This window comes from Marmota flaviventris, chromosome 6 (genome assembly GCF_047511675.1).
Source record: "Marmota flaviventris isolate mMarFla1 chromosome 6, mMarFla1.hap1, whole genome shotgun sequence".
NCBI classification, from domain to species: domain Eukaryota; kingdom Metazoa; phylum Chordata; class Mammalia; order Rodentia; family Sciuridae; genus Marmota; species Marmota flaviventris.
In genome coordinates this window covers 61,870,440-61,889,390 of record NC_092503.1, presented here as the reverse complement: position 1 = coordinate 61,889,390, position 18,951 = coordinate 61,870,440, and the positions used below count along the sequence as shown (strand labels likewise).

The 18,951-nt window shown below is 31.4% G+C and overlaps 1 protein-coding gene across 2 annotated transcripts in view; it reads right to left on the bottom strand.

Annotated features, from left to right (window-relative positions):
• Positions 1 to 18,951, bottom strand: part of Ascc3 (activating signal cointegrator 1 complex subunit 3) — a 364,887-nt gene that overhangs the window by 133,797 nt on the left and 212,139 nt on the right. For both annotated transcript variants that reach the window (XM_071613180.1, XM_071613179.1), the window contains exons 17-25: positions 17,541 to 17,660; positions 13,671 to 13,835; positions 12,097 to 12,183; positions 11,082 to 11,258; positions 7,756 to 7,981; positions 5,730 to 5,884; positions 4,163 to 4,261; positions 3,120 to 3,288; positions 210 to 430 (exon numbers count right to left, since the gene is read on the bottom strand). In XM_071613180.1, coding sequence (XP_071469281.1) covers positions 210 to 430; positions 3,120 to 3,288; positions 4,163 to 4,261; positions 5,730 to 5,884; positions 7,756 to 7,981; positions 11,082 to 11,258; positions 12,097 to 12,183; positions 13,671 to 13,835; positions 17,541 to 17,660 — 1,419 coding nt within the window. The remainder of the gene's footprint in view (positions 1 to 209; positions 431 to 3,119; positions 3,289 to 4,162; positions 4,262 to 5,729; positions 5,885 to 7,755; positions 7,982 to 11,081; positions 11,259 to 12,096; positions 12,184 to 13,670; positions 13,836 to 17,540; positions 17,661 to 18,951) is intronic.

Sequence of the window (18,951 nt, the reverse complement as noted above, 5' to 3'; positions counted from 1 at the left end):
ATGAGAAATTCACCTAGAAGACTCCAAAGTTGATATCAATTTTTTTGCAACAAATTATTCTAATACTGATCTGGCCCCCTGGAAAATTCACTGAGAGTATAACAAAGCTATTCACCAGAGTATGCCAGGATATTTGGACCTGGCTAGTTTAGAGACATTAACTATCTTTTCTAACTGAATATAATAAGCACACAATATGTTCAACATACCTTTGAGGAGGGATACTTGTTGAAGACTCTGAAAATAGCTAATTCAGCTGCAACAGTCTTTCCTGATCCTGTGGGTGCTCCAAGTAGGACATTACAGTCTGTGTGATACAGTGTATGAAATATTTGTGTCTGCACAGGGTTAAAGTGGCTGAAGTTGTACAGGGCTTCATATGCTTTACATCCCAAAGCCGTAATTGGCAAAGGCTGAAGATCCAGTAATTCTGAAAAGATCCAACAGATATTTCTATACAATAACTGAAAAAACATGCACAATACTGAATACTGTATTTTAAAGAATAACATTTCCTAATTATCTCAAGAGAAGAACATATTTAATATAAGTTCTTATACACCAGTGACACATCTTATTCAGTCACTACATTTAACATAACTGATAAACAGAACACTTTTATTGTAGAGTTCCCTACAAACCAACTATATATTTCTCTTCCAAAAAGGGAAATAACTTGAATAAAAGTACATGAAAATATGTATGTTATGGTACAAAAATAAATCTGCCATAATTTGTAAAACAATGAAAACCATTTGTAAACAGCAGTATTGGAAGGGTCACTAACAACAGATTACTTTTGATCTGCTAGACACTGACCAATCCTGAGTAGCTGAGTGAGCTTTTGGTACAGCCAATGGAAACAAAAATGAATTTAGCCTTATTCAGGAAGGAACAAGGATAGTAGTTTCAGAACACAGCATGACTGAGTAAAACAAAACAAAACAAAACCAAAAACTCTCCTTAAAGGGTACAGGTCTTCTTACTTTCACTAATTATTGGGGAAATTTATGTCTGTAAAGTAAATTTATGTATTGAAAGACACTAGATTTGGTTGCTTCTCATTATATGGACTGGGTGCCAAAGAAATAAGAAATTATTAGAAAAGTTTAAAAAAGAAGATATAAAAAAATCAGTTAAGAGGACACATTGATCTGACCTTTATAGTATGGTCGCAAAATGAAAAATATGGTAAATTTTCTTCTAAAAAATGTACTTAAAAACAAAAACTAACTTAGGCAGGCATGGTGGCACAGGCCTGTAATTCCAGCAGCTCAGAGGCTGAGACAGAAAGATCCCAAGTTGAACGACAGCCTCAGCAACTTAGTGATATCCTATCTCTCAAAATAATAATAATAATAATAAAAAGACTGGGGATGTGCTTCAGTGGTTAAGTGCCCTTTGGGTTCAATCCTGGGTACCTTGTCCCTAAAGGAAAAAAAAAAAAACCCAAAATAAAAAGATGACTTTAAAAAGTTATCTATGCCCCACCCATTGCTCTATTCTATTACAAGGATAGCTGAGAGCTAACTTCATACTCTCTATGTCTGATTATAATTGTTTAAATTTTCCGTAGCACTGGAAATCCAGGAAGGAGGGAGACATTGCAAGATAAGGCATGCAATGCTAATCAAACATATTTTTTTAAAATAAAAGACTAAAAATTAAACATTGTACAATGTCAAATGCACAGTTATTGACAATGTTAAATTAAGATGATCTATTACAGTGATTTTACCTAGATGATATGTTTATACTACATCAGCTAATTATATAAATAGGTTGATATGTATTTGGTTGCTTAATAAAGAAATTATTAAATTGGCATTAACATATAATGCTAATATATGTAGAATTAAGTACTTTAATGAAAGAAAGAAACCTAGCAATGATATTGGAAGCATATATTTTAAGTTAAAACATCATCACTTCCACATATTTTGAACTTATGAGATTCTAGATATCACATAACCACATTTGATGAAATAAGACCAGAAAGATCCTCTGCAATAAGTAGATTACTAGATAATACAGTCTCAATATCATTCTATTTTGATAAAATTTTTTGGTTTTGCTATGCCAAGATATCAAAGAGAAACTGAGATGTAGTATAAAGAATCTCTCAATGAATAAGGTGTACATTTGACAAAATGAAAGATTATAAAGTTATATTTAGGTCTCCTTTCACTTCTGAAAGGACTGTCAAATAGCATGCTATTTAAAGTAGTCAGAAAACAGTTTTATTCTGAAAAGTCAAACAGTTTGTCTGAAATATATGGGAAAGAAAATTTGACTCCTAATTTATGTCTGTAAAGTAAGGATCTCTGAAAATCAATACTCATCAATTGTGAATTCTCAAGAAATGAAATTAGTACACTAATTAGTTTCAAGATGTTTTTGAAATAGATTTCAGGGGTACTTGAAAGTATCACTGCAAAGATTTATTCATGAAATTTTGCTTTTTTAATAAATCAAAATAGAAAGGCATTTGTTCATGTTACGAAAACCTAGAGTTTATACATTGCAACAATAAAAAATGCTGCTGAATGCTCTTACTCTATATCCCTTTTAATAATTTGTTATATATATACAAACTTTCCAAAATCTAAAAAAAAAAAAATGTGAAATTTGAAACACTTCGAGTTTTAAACATTTTGGATAAAAGATAACCTGTACTAGAAATAAGTTTATGTAAATTGGAATAAATGTAAGAAAAAAGAGATATCTCAAAAGTTTCACAGAGAATACAGATTAAATGATAAATGACAATTGCAATGAAAAAGGAAGGCTATATGGAGAAATAATGATTATATGTACAGATGAAAGTCCAGTAACACAGAAATAGTAACTCTCATCATTACTATAATTATCAGAATTGACTAAGCCTACTTTAATGCTTTTGGAGCTTAAATAAACAAAAATTAAAGGTTCACAATTTGACTATCTGCATATACATATTTGATTTTGAAAATTTTGAACATACAGTTTAGAAACAATATTGTCAAGGAAGTTGGACTTTGATTCAGAATAAAACAACTTTATACTTGTCAACATTAATTAAAATAACAATTTTGGGAATTCAATAATTCACATCAACACATTAATGTTCAATTTATTACCTGTATGGGGCGGATGCCTCTCTGGTAGAATCAGATGTTGAAAGTTGATAATACAAACAGCCTCGGCTCCTAACCATCTATCAGAAACTGCTCGGATATAGTATTGGGAAGGCAAAGGTTCAAAAATAGGGATTGTAAATACCAGTAGTTGAGCTTCTTTACTAATGACCTAATGTGAAATAAAGTCTAAAATAAATAAAGTTCTTAGTAGTCAATTCTTAATTTTATCTATACAAGATGTAATAAAAATAAACTATGTTGGATTTCTAAATAGCTCAGATATTCAGGTACTACAGTAACTTGTAGGCGATTTCCTTCTGAGGATTATTTGACATAACAGAAGGTAAGAATTTATACTCACTTTATATTATTTATATATATGTTATCATTCTGACATGTTACCAGTTTGATTCATTATCAGAATTTCCCAAACATGATTCATTCAATTATTTCATGATTTCTTTAATTTCAAGTACCATATTATTATTTACTTAATATTTTTCTTTAAATCTGATCAGTATCTTAAGTGGAATATCTGAAACCTCTTAAAAATAAATAGGTTACATGGTTATCAAGAAGATAAATGCATGAAAACAAAATATAGCTATAAAATACTATTGCTATCCAGTCAAGATTTTCAATCGGAAGCTTTCTTTCTCTTTGATAAAAAGAGAAATTACAAATAAAACATGAGTTAAAGATGTAGCAACTATTGAGTCTTTACAGAGAATTTGACAAGGAATGATCTTTTCACTAAGTGATTTATTATTTTGCAGGAAATTATTTTTACCCCCCTTATTTTATATATTCCACGCCTCTAGAAGCCATGCCTTAAACCATGGTAAAGATTATAAATGAATTTCTTGAACTAGGATCAGACTGAATAATCAATATTGTCACACTGAATCTCTGTGTTCCTTTGAAACCAAACAGAAAAACAGAACATAACAAAACTTTGATGGCACTCTGAAATCAGAGAGATAGTAAAAAACAAAACTTGTTTATATTTTTTTATGATAGCTAAATAATAAGGTTATATTCACCTGTTTTTTAAGAGCTAGAAAATACTCTGAATGATAAATATGATCATTTGTAGGATCTTCCACCCAAATCCACCAGGGTTCTCCTACTGTCCCATGGACCTAGAAGAAAAATTATCCTAGTACTATGAAAATCATAACTCAAGTAACAGTACTGTTTACATATCAGCACCTATTAGTCTAACAACTTTTTTTATATATAATTTATAAAACAAAGTTCACTCATTTAAAGTATACAGTTCAATGGTTTTAACATATTTAAAAAGTTGTACAACTATGAACATAATATAATTTTAGAACAATTTTATCACCTCCAAGAGAGTACTTATATTCATTAGAAGTATAGATTTGGCTATTCTAAACACTTTGTTAAATGGAATGATATAACAAATGGTTTTCTGTGACTGGCTTTTTAAACTTACCATAATATTTTTATAGTTCATCCATGTTTTAAACTGCATCAGTACTTTGCTTCTTTTTATTGTCAAATAATATTCCACTGGACACATATACCATATTTTGTTTATATAAGCCAATCTCTCTTTTTTCCTTATACGGTCCAATACTGTTCAGTATTCACTTCTCCCTCAGGGACTCATGAAAAGGAGATCACATCCCAATCATTTCTCCTCTAAATCTTCTTGCACTGTCGTCTCACATGAGCTTTTGGGGGACACCACATTTAAACCATAACACCTGGGATAATTTTGATTCACATAAAGCCAATCAGCTCATGGCATTCTCCTGACAATATCTATAGTAAAGGAGAAGTCCATAACAAACACTTGGCCTAATTAGACTGGTTGGGGGGGGGCATTATGTGTGGGAAGAGGGCTTACAGTTTATGCTGTGGGCTGAGGAAATGGGTATGTGTTCCCCTTACTCCATTAAAAGTGAAAAAAGAAGTAGGAAAACATTTGGGAAGTATCCAACAATGCGAGCAGAGCAAAGAAGTGGAAAGATCTTGGGCCTTGAACAATACTATTATCCTCAAGACTGGACCATCCTTAGGGCCTATCTGATCTGTGGACCTTTTATTGTACAAAAGGATATATTACCTTACGTAAATCACATTGAGGCAAGTTAGGTTTTACATTCTTGAAGCTAACAGCATCAAGAATCAAGAAAAGACATTCTAGGGAAGAGCTACATATAAAATGCTATCTAATCAGAGAAAGAAAATAACTGAAAAAATCTGCTTATTATGGCAACTGGTCAATCAGATATTAGAGATCCTTGAGGAAGCAGTCTTAGCAGAAAAGAAACTGGTGACAAGAAAAAAAAATGTAGAATACCTTTTCTACAAGTCTAATGTTTAAGAAAAGGAGAGAACAGTATTTTGAGAGACATCATGATTTAAAAATGGATTTTTGGTAAGCAAAAATGAGAGTCAATAGAGAGGGAAAAAATAAATGGCAAAGTTCTCATGGATTTGAAACCACTAAAATATTGTCCAGTGTTGCAAAGTTAAGTTCCCTAGGCTCTCTGAGGACAGATGTAGGGAGGTGTAGTAAAATCTGAGGTACAGACATTTTAGTTTAATATAGATATAGATATTTTCCACTTCTACCTGATCATTCCATGTGAAATCAGGGTAGATGCTGAGTGTCACTCGGAGGACAGTCCGTGTGATAGGCTGAATGGATGCTTCCATCATAACAGAAGGAATCTGATGCACACATTGTTTGACCTTCAGTCCAATATTCACATGATGCAAAATGTGACCTGAAAGAAAAATATCACATAGAAGAAATGTGTCCAGACAGAAAAAAAGCAATATAATCTGACTTGTAAATGGGATTTCAGAGTAGGTGATTTTATTGCTTGTTTTATGATTTGCTATGTAGAATAGGTGACATTCTTGACCTGGCATGTTTGAATATTTTGTAATAGTTAACTTGAATTAGCAATTCATAGCTCTGGAAATCAGTATCAAGGTTCCTTTAGGTATTAATAGGGTTCTGAGCCTTGATATTGTGCTTAAACTACAATAAACGGAACTACTTCTTTTTGAGTTAGTTTAGAACACATACAGAAATATTTAACATTTTATGTACATAGCCACTGGTTTATTCAGGGTCTACTTTAGAACTCTAAAATCACAAGAAATGCTTTAGGAATTAAATACAACTCATCCACCCAGGCCCACTTCTAGAAAACATAAAATAATCAGGTTCTGGAATACAGACATGCATGGGAATATCAAGGGTAGAGGCTGTTAAAAAACAAATGTGACTAACTGATTTGAGCAATTAAGTGAAAATAGATTATATTTTAAAGCATCAAGTGTGCAATATGTAAACAGTCAACTTACTTTGTTAATAATCCCTCTTTCTTTCTGCCCTTTTTTCTACTCTATCTTAGAGTACAAATGTAATAACTATCTCAGCCTCTCTAAACATCTTTGGAATTTTTTTTTTTTTTTTTTTTTTGGCACCAGGGCTTGAATTCAGGGGCACTTGACCACTGACCCACATACCCAACCCTATTTTGTAATTTTATTTAGATACAGGGTCTCACTAAGTTGCTTAGTGCCTTGCTTTTGCTAAGGCTGGCTTTGAATTCGAAGTCCTCCTGTCTCAGCCTCCCCAGCCGTTGGGATTACTGGGGTGTGCCACTGAGCTCATTTTCATCTTTAGAATTCTTGCCAGAAGTAATCCTCCTTCTTATTTGTCTTCAGAATGATTCTTTTCATGTGTAATGTTTATCCTTTGCAGAAATAAATACTGTCTAATAATGCATTATACATTTATTCAATAAATGTTAGGATTTGTGGAAATGTATGTTTAGGAATAACTTTTCAATATTACATAAAATGCTGGACAAGGAATACTATGTATGCACTGATAACAACTGGGTTTAAAGGCATATTTGTGTAATTAAGCTTGTTTAGAAACTCTGGAGAATGTAGAGCTTATTGTTCAATTAAATTTTTACTGTAATACTGCTGATATATATAACAAAATCTTTGAAATTAGTTCAACATTAAGAAACAAAATGAGAATAAATATCACTGAATGATTCTTATCATGTATGGGTAGGATCTACATTTAAAATACTTAAAACTTTGCTAATATAAACTATTTTAATTGCTAATTCTTTTGGAGTGGGTAGTGGGGGTTGAACCCAGGGCCGGCAGCTAAGCCACTAAGCAATATCCCTAGCCCATTTAATTTTTTTTTTTTTAATTTTGAGACAGGGTCTTGCTAAGTTGCTGAAGCTGACCTGGAACTTGTGATCTTCCTATCTCAGTCAGCCTCCAGAACTGCTGGGATTATAAGCATGTGTGACCACATCCAGCCTTAATTGCTAATTCTGCTAAATAACTTCATAAAATTTGGAGTGATTTTTGCTCTTTTGCATAAATAAGGAGATTTTATATGTAGGTTCAAAATTTGAACTTACATATAAAATATGAGTTATATGAATTCATGAATTCATGAATGTCAAAACTATAATGTACTAAAAAAACAGAAATAAAAAAGAAGAAAAATAAATTTATGTTGAATAATATAAAAATTCACAATACTTTTATATCTAGTAAAACATTTTATTTTCACAGAAAAATTCATTTAAGCAATTTTCCCCCTTCTTACCTATTTCATCTTTCCTCATATCTTTCAGCTTATCTACAGTAAGATTTTTTTCTTCTAATCTTGTTAGAATGTGTGGTGGTAACACTGAAAATTGTCTCAAAGGGCTAGCCCAACCCCAAAGCCTCTTGTCGATGACTTTACTAAGATTCAGGAGCCTGTAGGTCATGGTAGGCCAACGTTTCCTCAGAGCAATTTCAAAAAGGGCACGAACGATTCTAGCTGCATTCTGAAGAATAAAATGGGGAGATTGGGTTGTTAGGTCCAATGTGTTTTTAAATTTGTCAGTAAATTTATTATTCAAACTCAGCCTTCTAGAATGAATTAATAAAATCAGCAAAGCAGCAGGATATAAAATCAATACCCATAAATCAAATGCATTTCTCTACATCAGTGATGAATCCTCTGAAAGAGAAATCAGGAAAACTACCCCATTCACAATAGCCTAAAAAAAAAAAAAAAAAAAAAACCTTGGGAAATGAACTTAACAAAAAAGGTGAAAGACCTCTACAATGGAAATTACAGAATGCTAAAGAAAGAAATTGGTGGAGACCTTAGAAGATGGAAAGATCTCCCATGTTCTTGGATAGGCAAAATAAATATTGTCAAAATGGCCACACTACCCAAAGCACTATACAGATCAATGCGATTCCAATTAAAATCCCAATGTCACTCCTTATAGAAATAGAAAAAGCAATCATGAAATTCATTTGGAAAAATAAAGAGACCCAGAATAGCAAAAGCATTCCTTAGCAAGAAGAGTGAAGCAGGAGGCATCACAATACCAGACCTTAAACTATACTACAAAGCTATAGTAACAAAAACGGCTTGTATTGGCACCAATAGACATGTAGATCAATGGTACAGAATAGAAGACAGAGAGATAAACCCACATAAATACAGTTATCTCATACTAGAAAAAGGAGCCAAAAACATACACTGGAGAAAAGATAGCCTCTTCAACAAATGGTGCTAGGAGAACTGTAAATCCATATGCAGCAAAATGAAATTAAGACCCTATCTTTCACCATGCACAAAACTCAACTCAAAATGGATCAAAGATCTAGGAATTAGACCAGATACCCTGAGCCTGACAGAGGAAAAAGAAAAAGTAGGCCCAAATCTTCATCACATCAGATTAGGCTCCAACTGCCTTAAAAGACTCTTAAAGCACAAGAAATAAAATCAAGAATTAATAAACAGGATGGATTCAAACTAAAAAGCTTCTTCTCAGCAAAAGAAACAATTAATGAGGCCAAGAGAAAGCCTACATTTTGGGAGCAAATTTTTGCCACACACACGTTGGAAGAGAATTAATCTCCAGAATATATGAAGACCTCAAAAAACACGTAAAAAAATCCCAGTCAATAAATGGGCTAAGGAGCTGAACAGACACTTATCAGAAGAAGATATACAATAAATCAATGAATATATGAAAAAATGTTCAACATCTTTAATAATTAGAGAAATGCAAATCAAAACTAATCTAAGATTTCATCTCACTCCAGTCAGAAGGGCAGTTATCAAGAATATAAACAACAAGAAGTGTTGGCGTGGATGAGGGGGAAAAGGCACACTCATACATTGCTGGTGGGACTGCATAACTATGCAACCAGTCTGGAAAGCAGTACGGAGATTTGGAATGGAACCATCATTTGACTCAGCTATCCCACTCTTGGGTCTTTACCCAAAAGACTTAAAATCCACATAACATAGTAATGCAGCCACATCAATGTTTATAGCAGCTCAATTCACAATAACTAAATGGTGGAAGCAACCTAGATGCCCCTCAATAGATGAATGGATAAAGAAACTGTGGTATATATACACAATGAAATATTACTCAGCATTAAGAGAATAACATTATGGCATTTGCAGAAAAATGAATGGAGTTCGAGAATATCATGCTAAGCAAAGAAAGCCAATCCCCCCAAAACAAAGGCTGAATGTTTTCTTTGATAAGTGGATCCTGATCCATAATGGGGGAGGGCATGGGAAAAATGGAGGTATTCTGATTGGGCAAAGAGGAGGGACGGACGGGGAGGGGATATGGAGGCAGAAGGAAAGATGGTGGGATGTGATGGACATTATTACCCTAGGTACATAAATGACTGCACATATGATGTGACACTGCATCATGTACAATCAAGAGAAATGAAAAGTTATGCTGCACTTGTGTACAGTGAATCAAAATGCATTCTTCTGTCCAGTATACCTAATTAAAATAATTAAATAAAATTTAAAAACCCAACAACACTATTCATTACATTTAAATAAAAATAAGAATTTTAAAACAAAAAAAATTAGAACATACTTTTTCTATATTAAATCTTTGAATAAAATTACAAATATAATAGATTACATGAGATAACGTAATTATATAAGATTAAAATTTAATTCTCAACTTAATAAAGGTATTTCTAGATAAAAATAATAAAAATATATACTTTAAAGGTTAGGAATTTTTTTTAAAATGTATGCTTGGAATCAGGTATGGTGGCACACACCTGCAATCCCAGCAACTCCAGAGGTTGAGGAGGAGAATCATAAGTTCAAGGTCAGCTTCAGCAATGTAGCAAGACCTTGTCTTAAAGGAAAAAATAAAGCCAGGTGTGCTTGTGTGGGAGGCTGAGAAAGGAGGATTGCATGTTCAAAGCCATTCTCAGAAATTTAGCTAGGCCCTGAGCAATTTAGTAAGACCCTGTTTCAAAATAAAAAATTAGAAAGGGTTAGAGATGTGGTTCAGTGATTTAGGGCCTCTGGTTTCAATCCCTAGTACTAAAATAAATAATTAAAAGAAAAAAGTAAAAAAGGACTGAGGATATATTTCAGTGGTAGAGAGCCTCTCAGTTCAATCTGTAGTATTACCAAAAACAAAACAAAACAAAACAAAAAAAGAAAAGAAAATGAAAGACAAAGAAGACAAAAAATAACTTACTTTATTTCACATGACGGTTTAAATATATGAAGAATTTTTTTACCATAGCAGTTTTTAAAAGTTATAAATTAAATGAGCTGTAGGTTTAGGGAACAATTTTCTTTCAGTATTCAATATTTAAAATCAGAGACCTATCATACTGGAATATATATATATTAGGCCTTATATAAGATAGATTTGTTACTAAGCCAAACCAACCACTAACTTTCACCCCCAGTCCTGATTTACAAGCACAGGTTACATAAAAGATGTACAAATCAATATCTTTAATTCTAAGGAGTAACAGTAGTTCATAGAATTTCTCAAAGTAATGCATTCACAGAATAACAGAATTAATTCCTTGGTCTCTAGAGATAAACAAAGAAGAGAAAATGGGGAGTAAGATTCTTACCTGTGCAACATATGCAGAATCTGATATAAGGGAGAAACTATCCATCTCTCCTCGGCTGATGTAAGTTTGAAGTAAGATGTTTATTTTCCCATAACTATTTTCTACACCTCCAGGAGCTGAGAGTTCACAAAAATTGTTTAATAGAGCATCTAACTCCTCTATTTCTTCTTCTCTGACCTAGAAGAGTCAATATTTTTATAGTAATATTTGGTCTAATTTATTGAAAAACCACATTGCATGTTTTTAAGGTTGCCTTTTAGTATAATGTAATATTTTACTCTTGTACAGCTAAAACCCAGTAATTTTCCCATAGGTAAATTACAAAATATAACATGAAATTATGTTGAGGTGGGTACAATTATATTTTATTGTTCATCACCAATATTAAAGTTGCCATTGACACATAAAAATTTGATATGCCACAAAAAATAAGTCATCTGACCTCACCATCCTTCAATTGATGAGGTTTCATTTTTTATTTGACCAGGGTAAAACCTCTGCCCAAACTGATTAGGGCAAACTTGATTATCTTCAAATGCATTCATTATAGTCATATATTTTTATATGGTATAAATAATGCATTCATAGCTTAAAGTTGTGAAGTACTGTTTCAAAGTATTAAAGTTTTCACTGTTAATAACATTAAATTATAATATGGGTACAGAAATATTAATTTCTTTATTAATTTGAATCATGCATTTACTTAACATTTTCTTCAGTGAACTATATTGCAAATAAACCAAAACATATAGAATATATTTTTTGATAAATTCATTAATACAAAACCTATTTAAATTTCTTGATTTGGAATACAACGCAAAGCATGATTTTAGGTATGCTATGATATTATTATCTAGAACACTGAGTTTTCTTGTACAATAGAAAACACTGCTGATACTCCAAATATGCCATATGGCTTTTTTATATTTTATCAGGAATAACAATTAATTTCAAACTTTCATAAATGAATAAATGTGTCTATGTAATATCTGACTGAAACTTCAAGTAATATTACCTTGATCTGATCAAATTCTTCGGCTTTGGAGACTATCGCAAATATGTCACCTTCTGTTTTGTGAGCATCGAAGAGTTCATTAAAGGTCTACCAAAGTAAGTGTCACATTTAATTAAAATAGAAGATCAAAAGATATTATCAAATTTGTGAAAGATTAAAAAACACTCCTAAACATAGTTTAAAAAGCCATTAGAACCAAAAAAGATCAGTAAAATCATTATTGAAATCTATACTAAATGTCTAAAAATGTCCAACATAACATTCTGGTCTTGACCTCAGTATAGGCATATGGAAATCTGCGCCATTTACTAATTATAAGCTTACATATATCATATAAAATTCAGAGGGAAATAACTAGACAACATGCAATTCAAAGAGTCTCAAAATATGAATAGCGAGAATACACAGAAAAATCAGTTAAAGGCCATATGGAAAAGACAAAGGTACTACAGGGCTAGAGTTGCTGAAAAAGAACTGCAAAAAACAAAGTGTTAGGGTGTAATTTGGCAGCAGTCTACTAGCAAGAGGACAAATGAGAAAGGCTGTCTCATAGAGAAAATGAGAGATGAGAGTAGGTGATACAAGGAGTGAAGGACTAGGTCTGGGAGTGAGGAACCACCAAATCACAGCTCTGAGATAATATATGAAGAGGTCTTGCAGAAATCTAGTGTCATACACATATAGGTTATTCTGAAAAAATGAGGAAAACCCAGTAAGCACATAAAGGTGTTTTTCTGAAACCTGTTTTATATATAAGCAAATATTAAATCTACAAACCTGAGATTTCATATAAACTGAGTTTTTCTTTTTGATGATTTCTATTCTTCTATTTTAAAAACAACTTTATGTACAAAAGGCAAAAATGAATTTAAGAAAAAACTCAAAACACACTGACTATCTATTGAAAAAAGTATAAAAATTCAACTTAACCTATCTCAATCTCTTCAAATTTAAGTATTCTCTCAACGGGTTATCATTGTATTGACATGTACTGATATATGTACATGAAAACACATAAAGAAATGTATATGCTTTTTAAAAGTAAAAATATTAAAGTATCACATCATCTTAAACCGGACGTTGTTAAAAAGCAACAAATTCTCTTATAATTATATGGTCAAAATTAGCCTTAAAAGTTCCTTAAATTAATCATCTAGTACAAACAGGCTGACTTGGTAATTTTAGTAGTTTCTTAAACTTTTCTTTAGTGTTTCTTACTAACATGCAATTAAGTTTTCAACTTTTTATTCAAGGAAATCATTAAGCTATCAACTCCAGCTTAAAATCATTCTGGCATTCACTCCATAAGACTCACCAATAGGCTTCAACTATTTCAGGTATATGTAGTGTTTAGGATATGTTCATGAAACAGGATGGCAGGAGAGCACCATTGCTATCTAAAGTCATTTTTTTTTCTTGTCATTACTGAAAGTATATTGCTGAATTCATATAAAATAAATGTATTTGCTCATAAGCTGCTTTTGTTATTTGGCATTATTAATATATTTTGAAGTCTAGAAAGTATTTGCCTATAAAAACAAACATTTTTGCATTTGTTCCTCTCAGAATATTACCTCAATGGTATTGTATTTAATATAATAGTGGCTGGCGGTTCTACCCAAATCCGTTGAGGAAAAATAACCAGTTCTCTCTTCAAAACGAATCATCTGAGCTTTGTCTAGTTTTCGTCCAACTTCAATGACTAACTGTTCTCGATGCTTTCTTAATGTTGGGTCAATCTACAGGAAAGAAATATAAACACTTCAATTCTAAAAAAAAAACTCTCACCTGCAAACAAATACCCATTTATGGAAGTTAAATTTTTTTCTTGATGTTTTAATTAGACTTTTAAAAACTTAATTTTGAACTGGTACTTTGAAGCATAAAATTATATGTATCAATGGTGTAAAGTGATGTTTCAATACAAAAATATATTGTGTAATATTTAAAACAGATTAAATACAACTGTCTTTCAAACATTTATCATTTATTTATGGTAAAAACTTGGTACTCATTGATCAGTCTAACATTTATCATTTATTTATGGTAAAAACTTAGTACTCATTGATCAGTCTCTCCCCATCCCTCTCTGCAGCCCCTGGTAACCACCATTCTACTTTCAACCTCTGTAAGATCAACTTTTTGAGATTCTACACATGAATGCGATCAGGTGGTACCTGTTCTTTTCTACTTAGCTTATTTCACTTAACATAACGATATCCAGTTCCATCCCTGTTACTGCAAAGACAATATATCAGTCTTATTTTATAGCTGAATAATGCACCATTTGTATATAGGTATTAGATTTTTCTTTATCCATTCATAAGCTGATGAACACTTAGGCTGTTTCCATTTCTTTGTAAATATGGATAGTGCTGCAATGAACACAGGAGTACAGATGTTCTTCAACATACTGATTTCATTTCCTTTGGGTATATACCCAGTATTGAAGCTGCTGATCAGAGACTTTTCAATTATAATTTCTGAAGTACATTCTATACATTTAAGAAACAACTAGAAAAGATTTTATTTGATTAAATAAAGAAAGCTTTAAAATTCGTTAAAATTATCAATCCGCATAGTCTTTTGGATAATAGAATTATCAATCTGTTCAGTCTCTTTAGATACCAATATTATTCTTCCGTGGTCTTATAATCTTTAAGGTTATAGACACAGGGAATCAGGTATAAGGAAAAAAAAAAAAACATCATCTTCTCCTTCCCACACTTAAATAGGCACTTTAAATTACCAAACCATACTTCTATTTTATCAGTCATTTGGAGATATGATGGCAAGAATGCTTTCCCCTGTCAAAGATAAAATACACAAAAATAAATGCATGGTTATCCCCTTAAAAATACAATTCTATTGTTTTAGTAATTTTCACAACTGTTGGTGGAAAAATCCATTTTGTCTATAATAATAATAGAAACAAAGAATAAAATGAAGTTGACAATGAACTTTTATATAGTTTTAAAACTATTATAATTTTTTTCTAAGTATAAATTGATATTTAATACAAAATATTAACAAATATTCTTGTTGCTACGTACATACATGCACAACCATACTGTACAAGTGCACAACCATACACATCTAAGTCTTGAAGATTAATCTCTTGTTATGAGCAATAATGTAAAATATGACCTTTAATGGGGGGTTGGAGAAGTAGTAAAACTCCTTAGAAATCTAATGAGTTAAAACTTCTGCCATTTGTTTTAATTTAGATCTTTATGGCAGCTTAAAGAGTTTTAAAAATCAGAAAAATGAGGCAAAAGGAAACCAACTGCAGATAAGTAACACAGCATCAAGAGTATTATCAGCAAATATTTGCTATAAGTGATACTATATATATAAGGTCCAAACTACTTGATTTGTGTTTGTCTATAAGAATTCTATAGATACAAATTTACAGAGCAACAAAATCAAAACATATAAGTTAAAGAAAAAGTTAAGACATAGAACTGTAAAGGCAGTAAAACTATGAATCCTGGAATGAAACAAAATTCCTCTTTTTTAAATACCAGAAAACTATGTTAAAGTTTTCATTATACTGCAAAAAAAACTTTTGATATTAACCTAATACTTAAAAATCAATTGATGTGTTTATCTTATTCCAAGGGATAATTAGCCCATGAAAATACATGTACCTGTTTATTTTTAGTCCTTCAGAAAATTTTCATTGTACCTTTGACTATTCTCACAATGATCATATTTGTGATGAGAACATTTAGAGACACATTATTTAAAAAGTGCAAGGTCTTTTGGGATTGCTGAGTCACAGCAGCACAATTCACAATAGTCAAGTTATGTAACCAGTTCAGGTACCCATCAACATATGAATGAATGGAGAAAATATGGTATATGTACAAAATGGAGTTTTATTCAGACATAAAGAAGAATGAAATTATGGCATTTGCTGGCAAATGGATGGAACTGGAGAACATCATGCTAAGTGAAATAAGCCAGACTCAAAAAGTCATGGCCTTATGTTTTATCTCATATGTGGAAGCAAGAGTTAACTAAAGAACTGAAAAAATAGGGAAAGGGGGTGGGCAATGTCCCATGAAAATAGAAAGGAGATGAGTGGAGTAGATAAAGGGTACAGAGGGAAGGGAGAAGGGATGGAAAAGGGAGGAACTGAGTGAAGAAAATGACCAAATTATGCTATGCACATGTATGAATAACCCACAGTGAATCCCACCTTTATGTGTGTCTATAGAGTACCAGTTAAAAATTAATAAATATAAAAATGTATAAAATCAAATTATAATGCAGTTATATTTTATAACAGAACAAATCGCTTATAAAATAGGACATCCATTTGAAGATCAGCACATATTTTAACTGAGAAGCAGAAAAGTAGTGGAATTCCATGTAAAGAAGACCCAAGTATAAAAACCTAAGAATTTCAGATTACCAGCTTCAGAACTAGTTGCTACTACTATTCTTAATTTTTTCCCCCTAAGTCTTAAGTTTCAACTCTTCCATGGCAAAATCTACTGCACAAGAAAAGGAAAAATGAAAGAAAAACCCCAAAAGTTTGGCAATTGCTTTGATAACAAATGCACATATATTTATATATAGCATTTACCAATACACACACAAAAACACACACAAACACACACACACAATGCATATGTATGTGTATTTATCAATACAATATTTGTGTGTATGTGTATTGGTAAATAGAGAAAAACTATAATTTTGAGCTAGACTCAACCTCTTTAATAATTTTGACTTAACAGAGGTAAATATCATATGAAGATGGTGAAATAATGTTTTTATTACATTACAATTGAATTTTATCTGTAATTAGGAAGCATTTACAGTATATAAAGCATAGTTCTAAAGAAAAGACAAGATCTGTAAGCCACATGGACCACACAACTATAAAGCTCGGAAGACCTGTTATCACATGTATCTAATTCTCTGTCTATGCATACACATTGAATCATGAAACTGACTTCAAACTTTAAACTGTTAAGACAATAATGCATTAATGCTATCTTTTAATTTCACTATAGGGCATAGAAGGGACATGACAGGAGGAGTAGATTGTATATAACAAGCCTATTTTTAAAAATGGTCTATATGTTTCCTTATATCTGGTTATTTCTAAAACTAAATGTATCAGAGTAAAAAATCATGGTGAAATATTAACATCTAACAGAAATATACCTGAAAAATAGAATGATACAAATATTAACATTATTAATGGGAAAAGAGATTCAAATAAAGCAAAATAATTACAAGGAACCAATTTAATTTTCTTTAGTGTATTTTAAAAAACGATTAAGGCTCTTTATTTTTCTTGTAGGTCCATAACTCTTTTCAGATGAGGCAACAGTAGCAAATATTTATCCTCACATCATGAAAGGATTACAGAACCAAAAAGAAGGTTTGAGGTGTTTTTTTTTAATAAATGAGTTTGAGTTTTCTACCTGATAAGCTTTGTGACTGATGCCATACACTAATGGATTTGCTCTCATCCGTACATAAAGGTAAGTGTAACTTATCCACTTCACTGCTTCTTCCACGTTTGTGACTGTTCCCAGAGCAATCTGCAAATCAAAAATACAACAGAAATTAAAGTAATGCATTAAAGTCAAACATAAACATTACAGCAAAGGCCATTCTGCCAGAAATTAAGTTTTCAAAATAGAACATTGTGCTACATTTAAAGAAGGTAAGCACAATCATTGAAATGACTTCTCAGTTAACGAAAACAGCAGTCCTCTTTATTTCATTGAGAATAATACATTGGAAATGCTATCTTCCCAAACTGAACTTACTCAATGATGACATTTGATTATTTTTCCCTGTATGGATTTTAATTCTACATAGCATTAAGGACATTTTTGACATTTGTTAATTCTTTTTCATATTCTGTATCCATTTTGTTTTAGTTTCATTTTATATAATAAAACGACTGAATATGTTTAAATGTAAGTGTACCAGAATAAAAATAACAAAATATGGGACTGGGGTTATAGGTAGAGCACTTGTCTAAGCACATGTGAGGTACTGGGCTTAACCCTCAGCACCACATAAAAAAATAAATAAAATGAATAAAGATTCAAAAATAAAACTCAACATTATTTAAAAAAATGAAATATTATTAATTCTGTCGATCTTTATCCTGATTCTGTGCACTGTCATCAATAAAATCATAGAAGGTACAATGGTAGTTTTTACCTTTAGAGATACTCATTTAGAGGACTGCCAGTATAAACATACAATATGCATATAATGGAAAATGCAATTATTTCTGCACAAAACAAAGCAAATTTATTGGTATTTAGACATATTAATATTTATGCTTTCAAAATCATACAAGAATAGGGTGTTTTTTTTAATTGGTAAACTTAAACAAGCAAAGGGAAAATATGATAATTAAACATTTGAACCAAAGTAATCATTGGATGATTGTTTAGATTATATTCAGAAAGGAAATATAATGTTTAATATAGCATTTGAAGTGATCTGTGATATATTTATTAAATAAAACCAAAGGTTAATAATTTAGAACACAACAATAAATATAAGATCTGTGTAATAAAGAGAAAGAAATGATTAGATAAGGATATTAATGCAGAATTTTAATGAGATGTATTCTTAAAATAGTTCCTTAAGCAAGGGATTTATAGGAAGTAATTCTGCTTTTACTTAAAGTACCCTTTTTACTTTAACAATTAACCAAAGTTGTGAAACTTGACAGCTATAAATTTGTTCCTGAACCCTTTTTTTCACTCACCGGGGGCGGGGGGGGGGGGGAGGAAAACAAATGCTGCCACTTTTTGTACTAATATTGAAGAAAATAAAAATCTTCATGTTTGATTTAATCCCTATAAT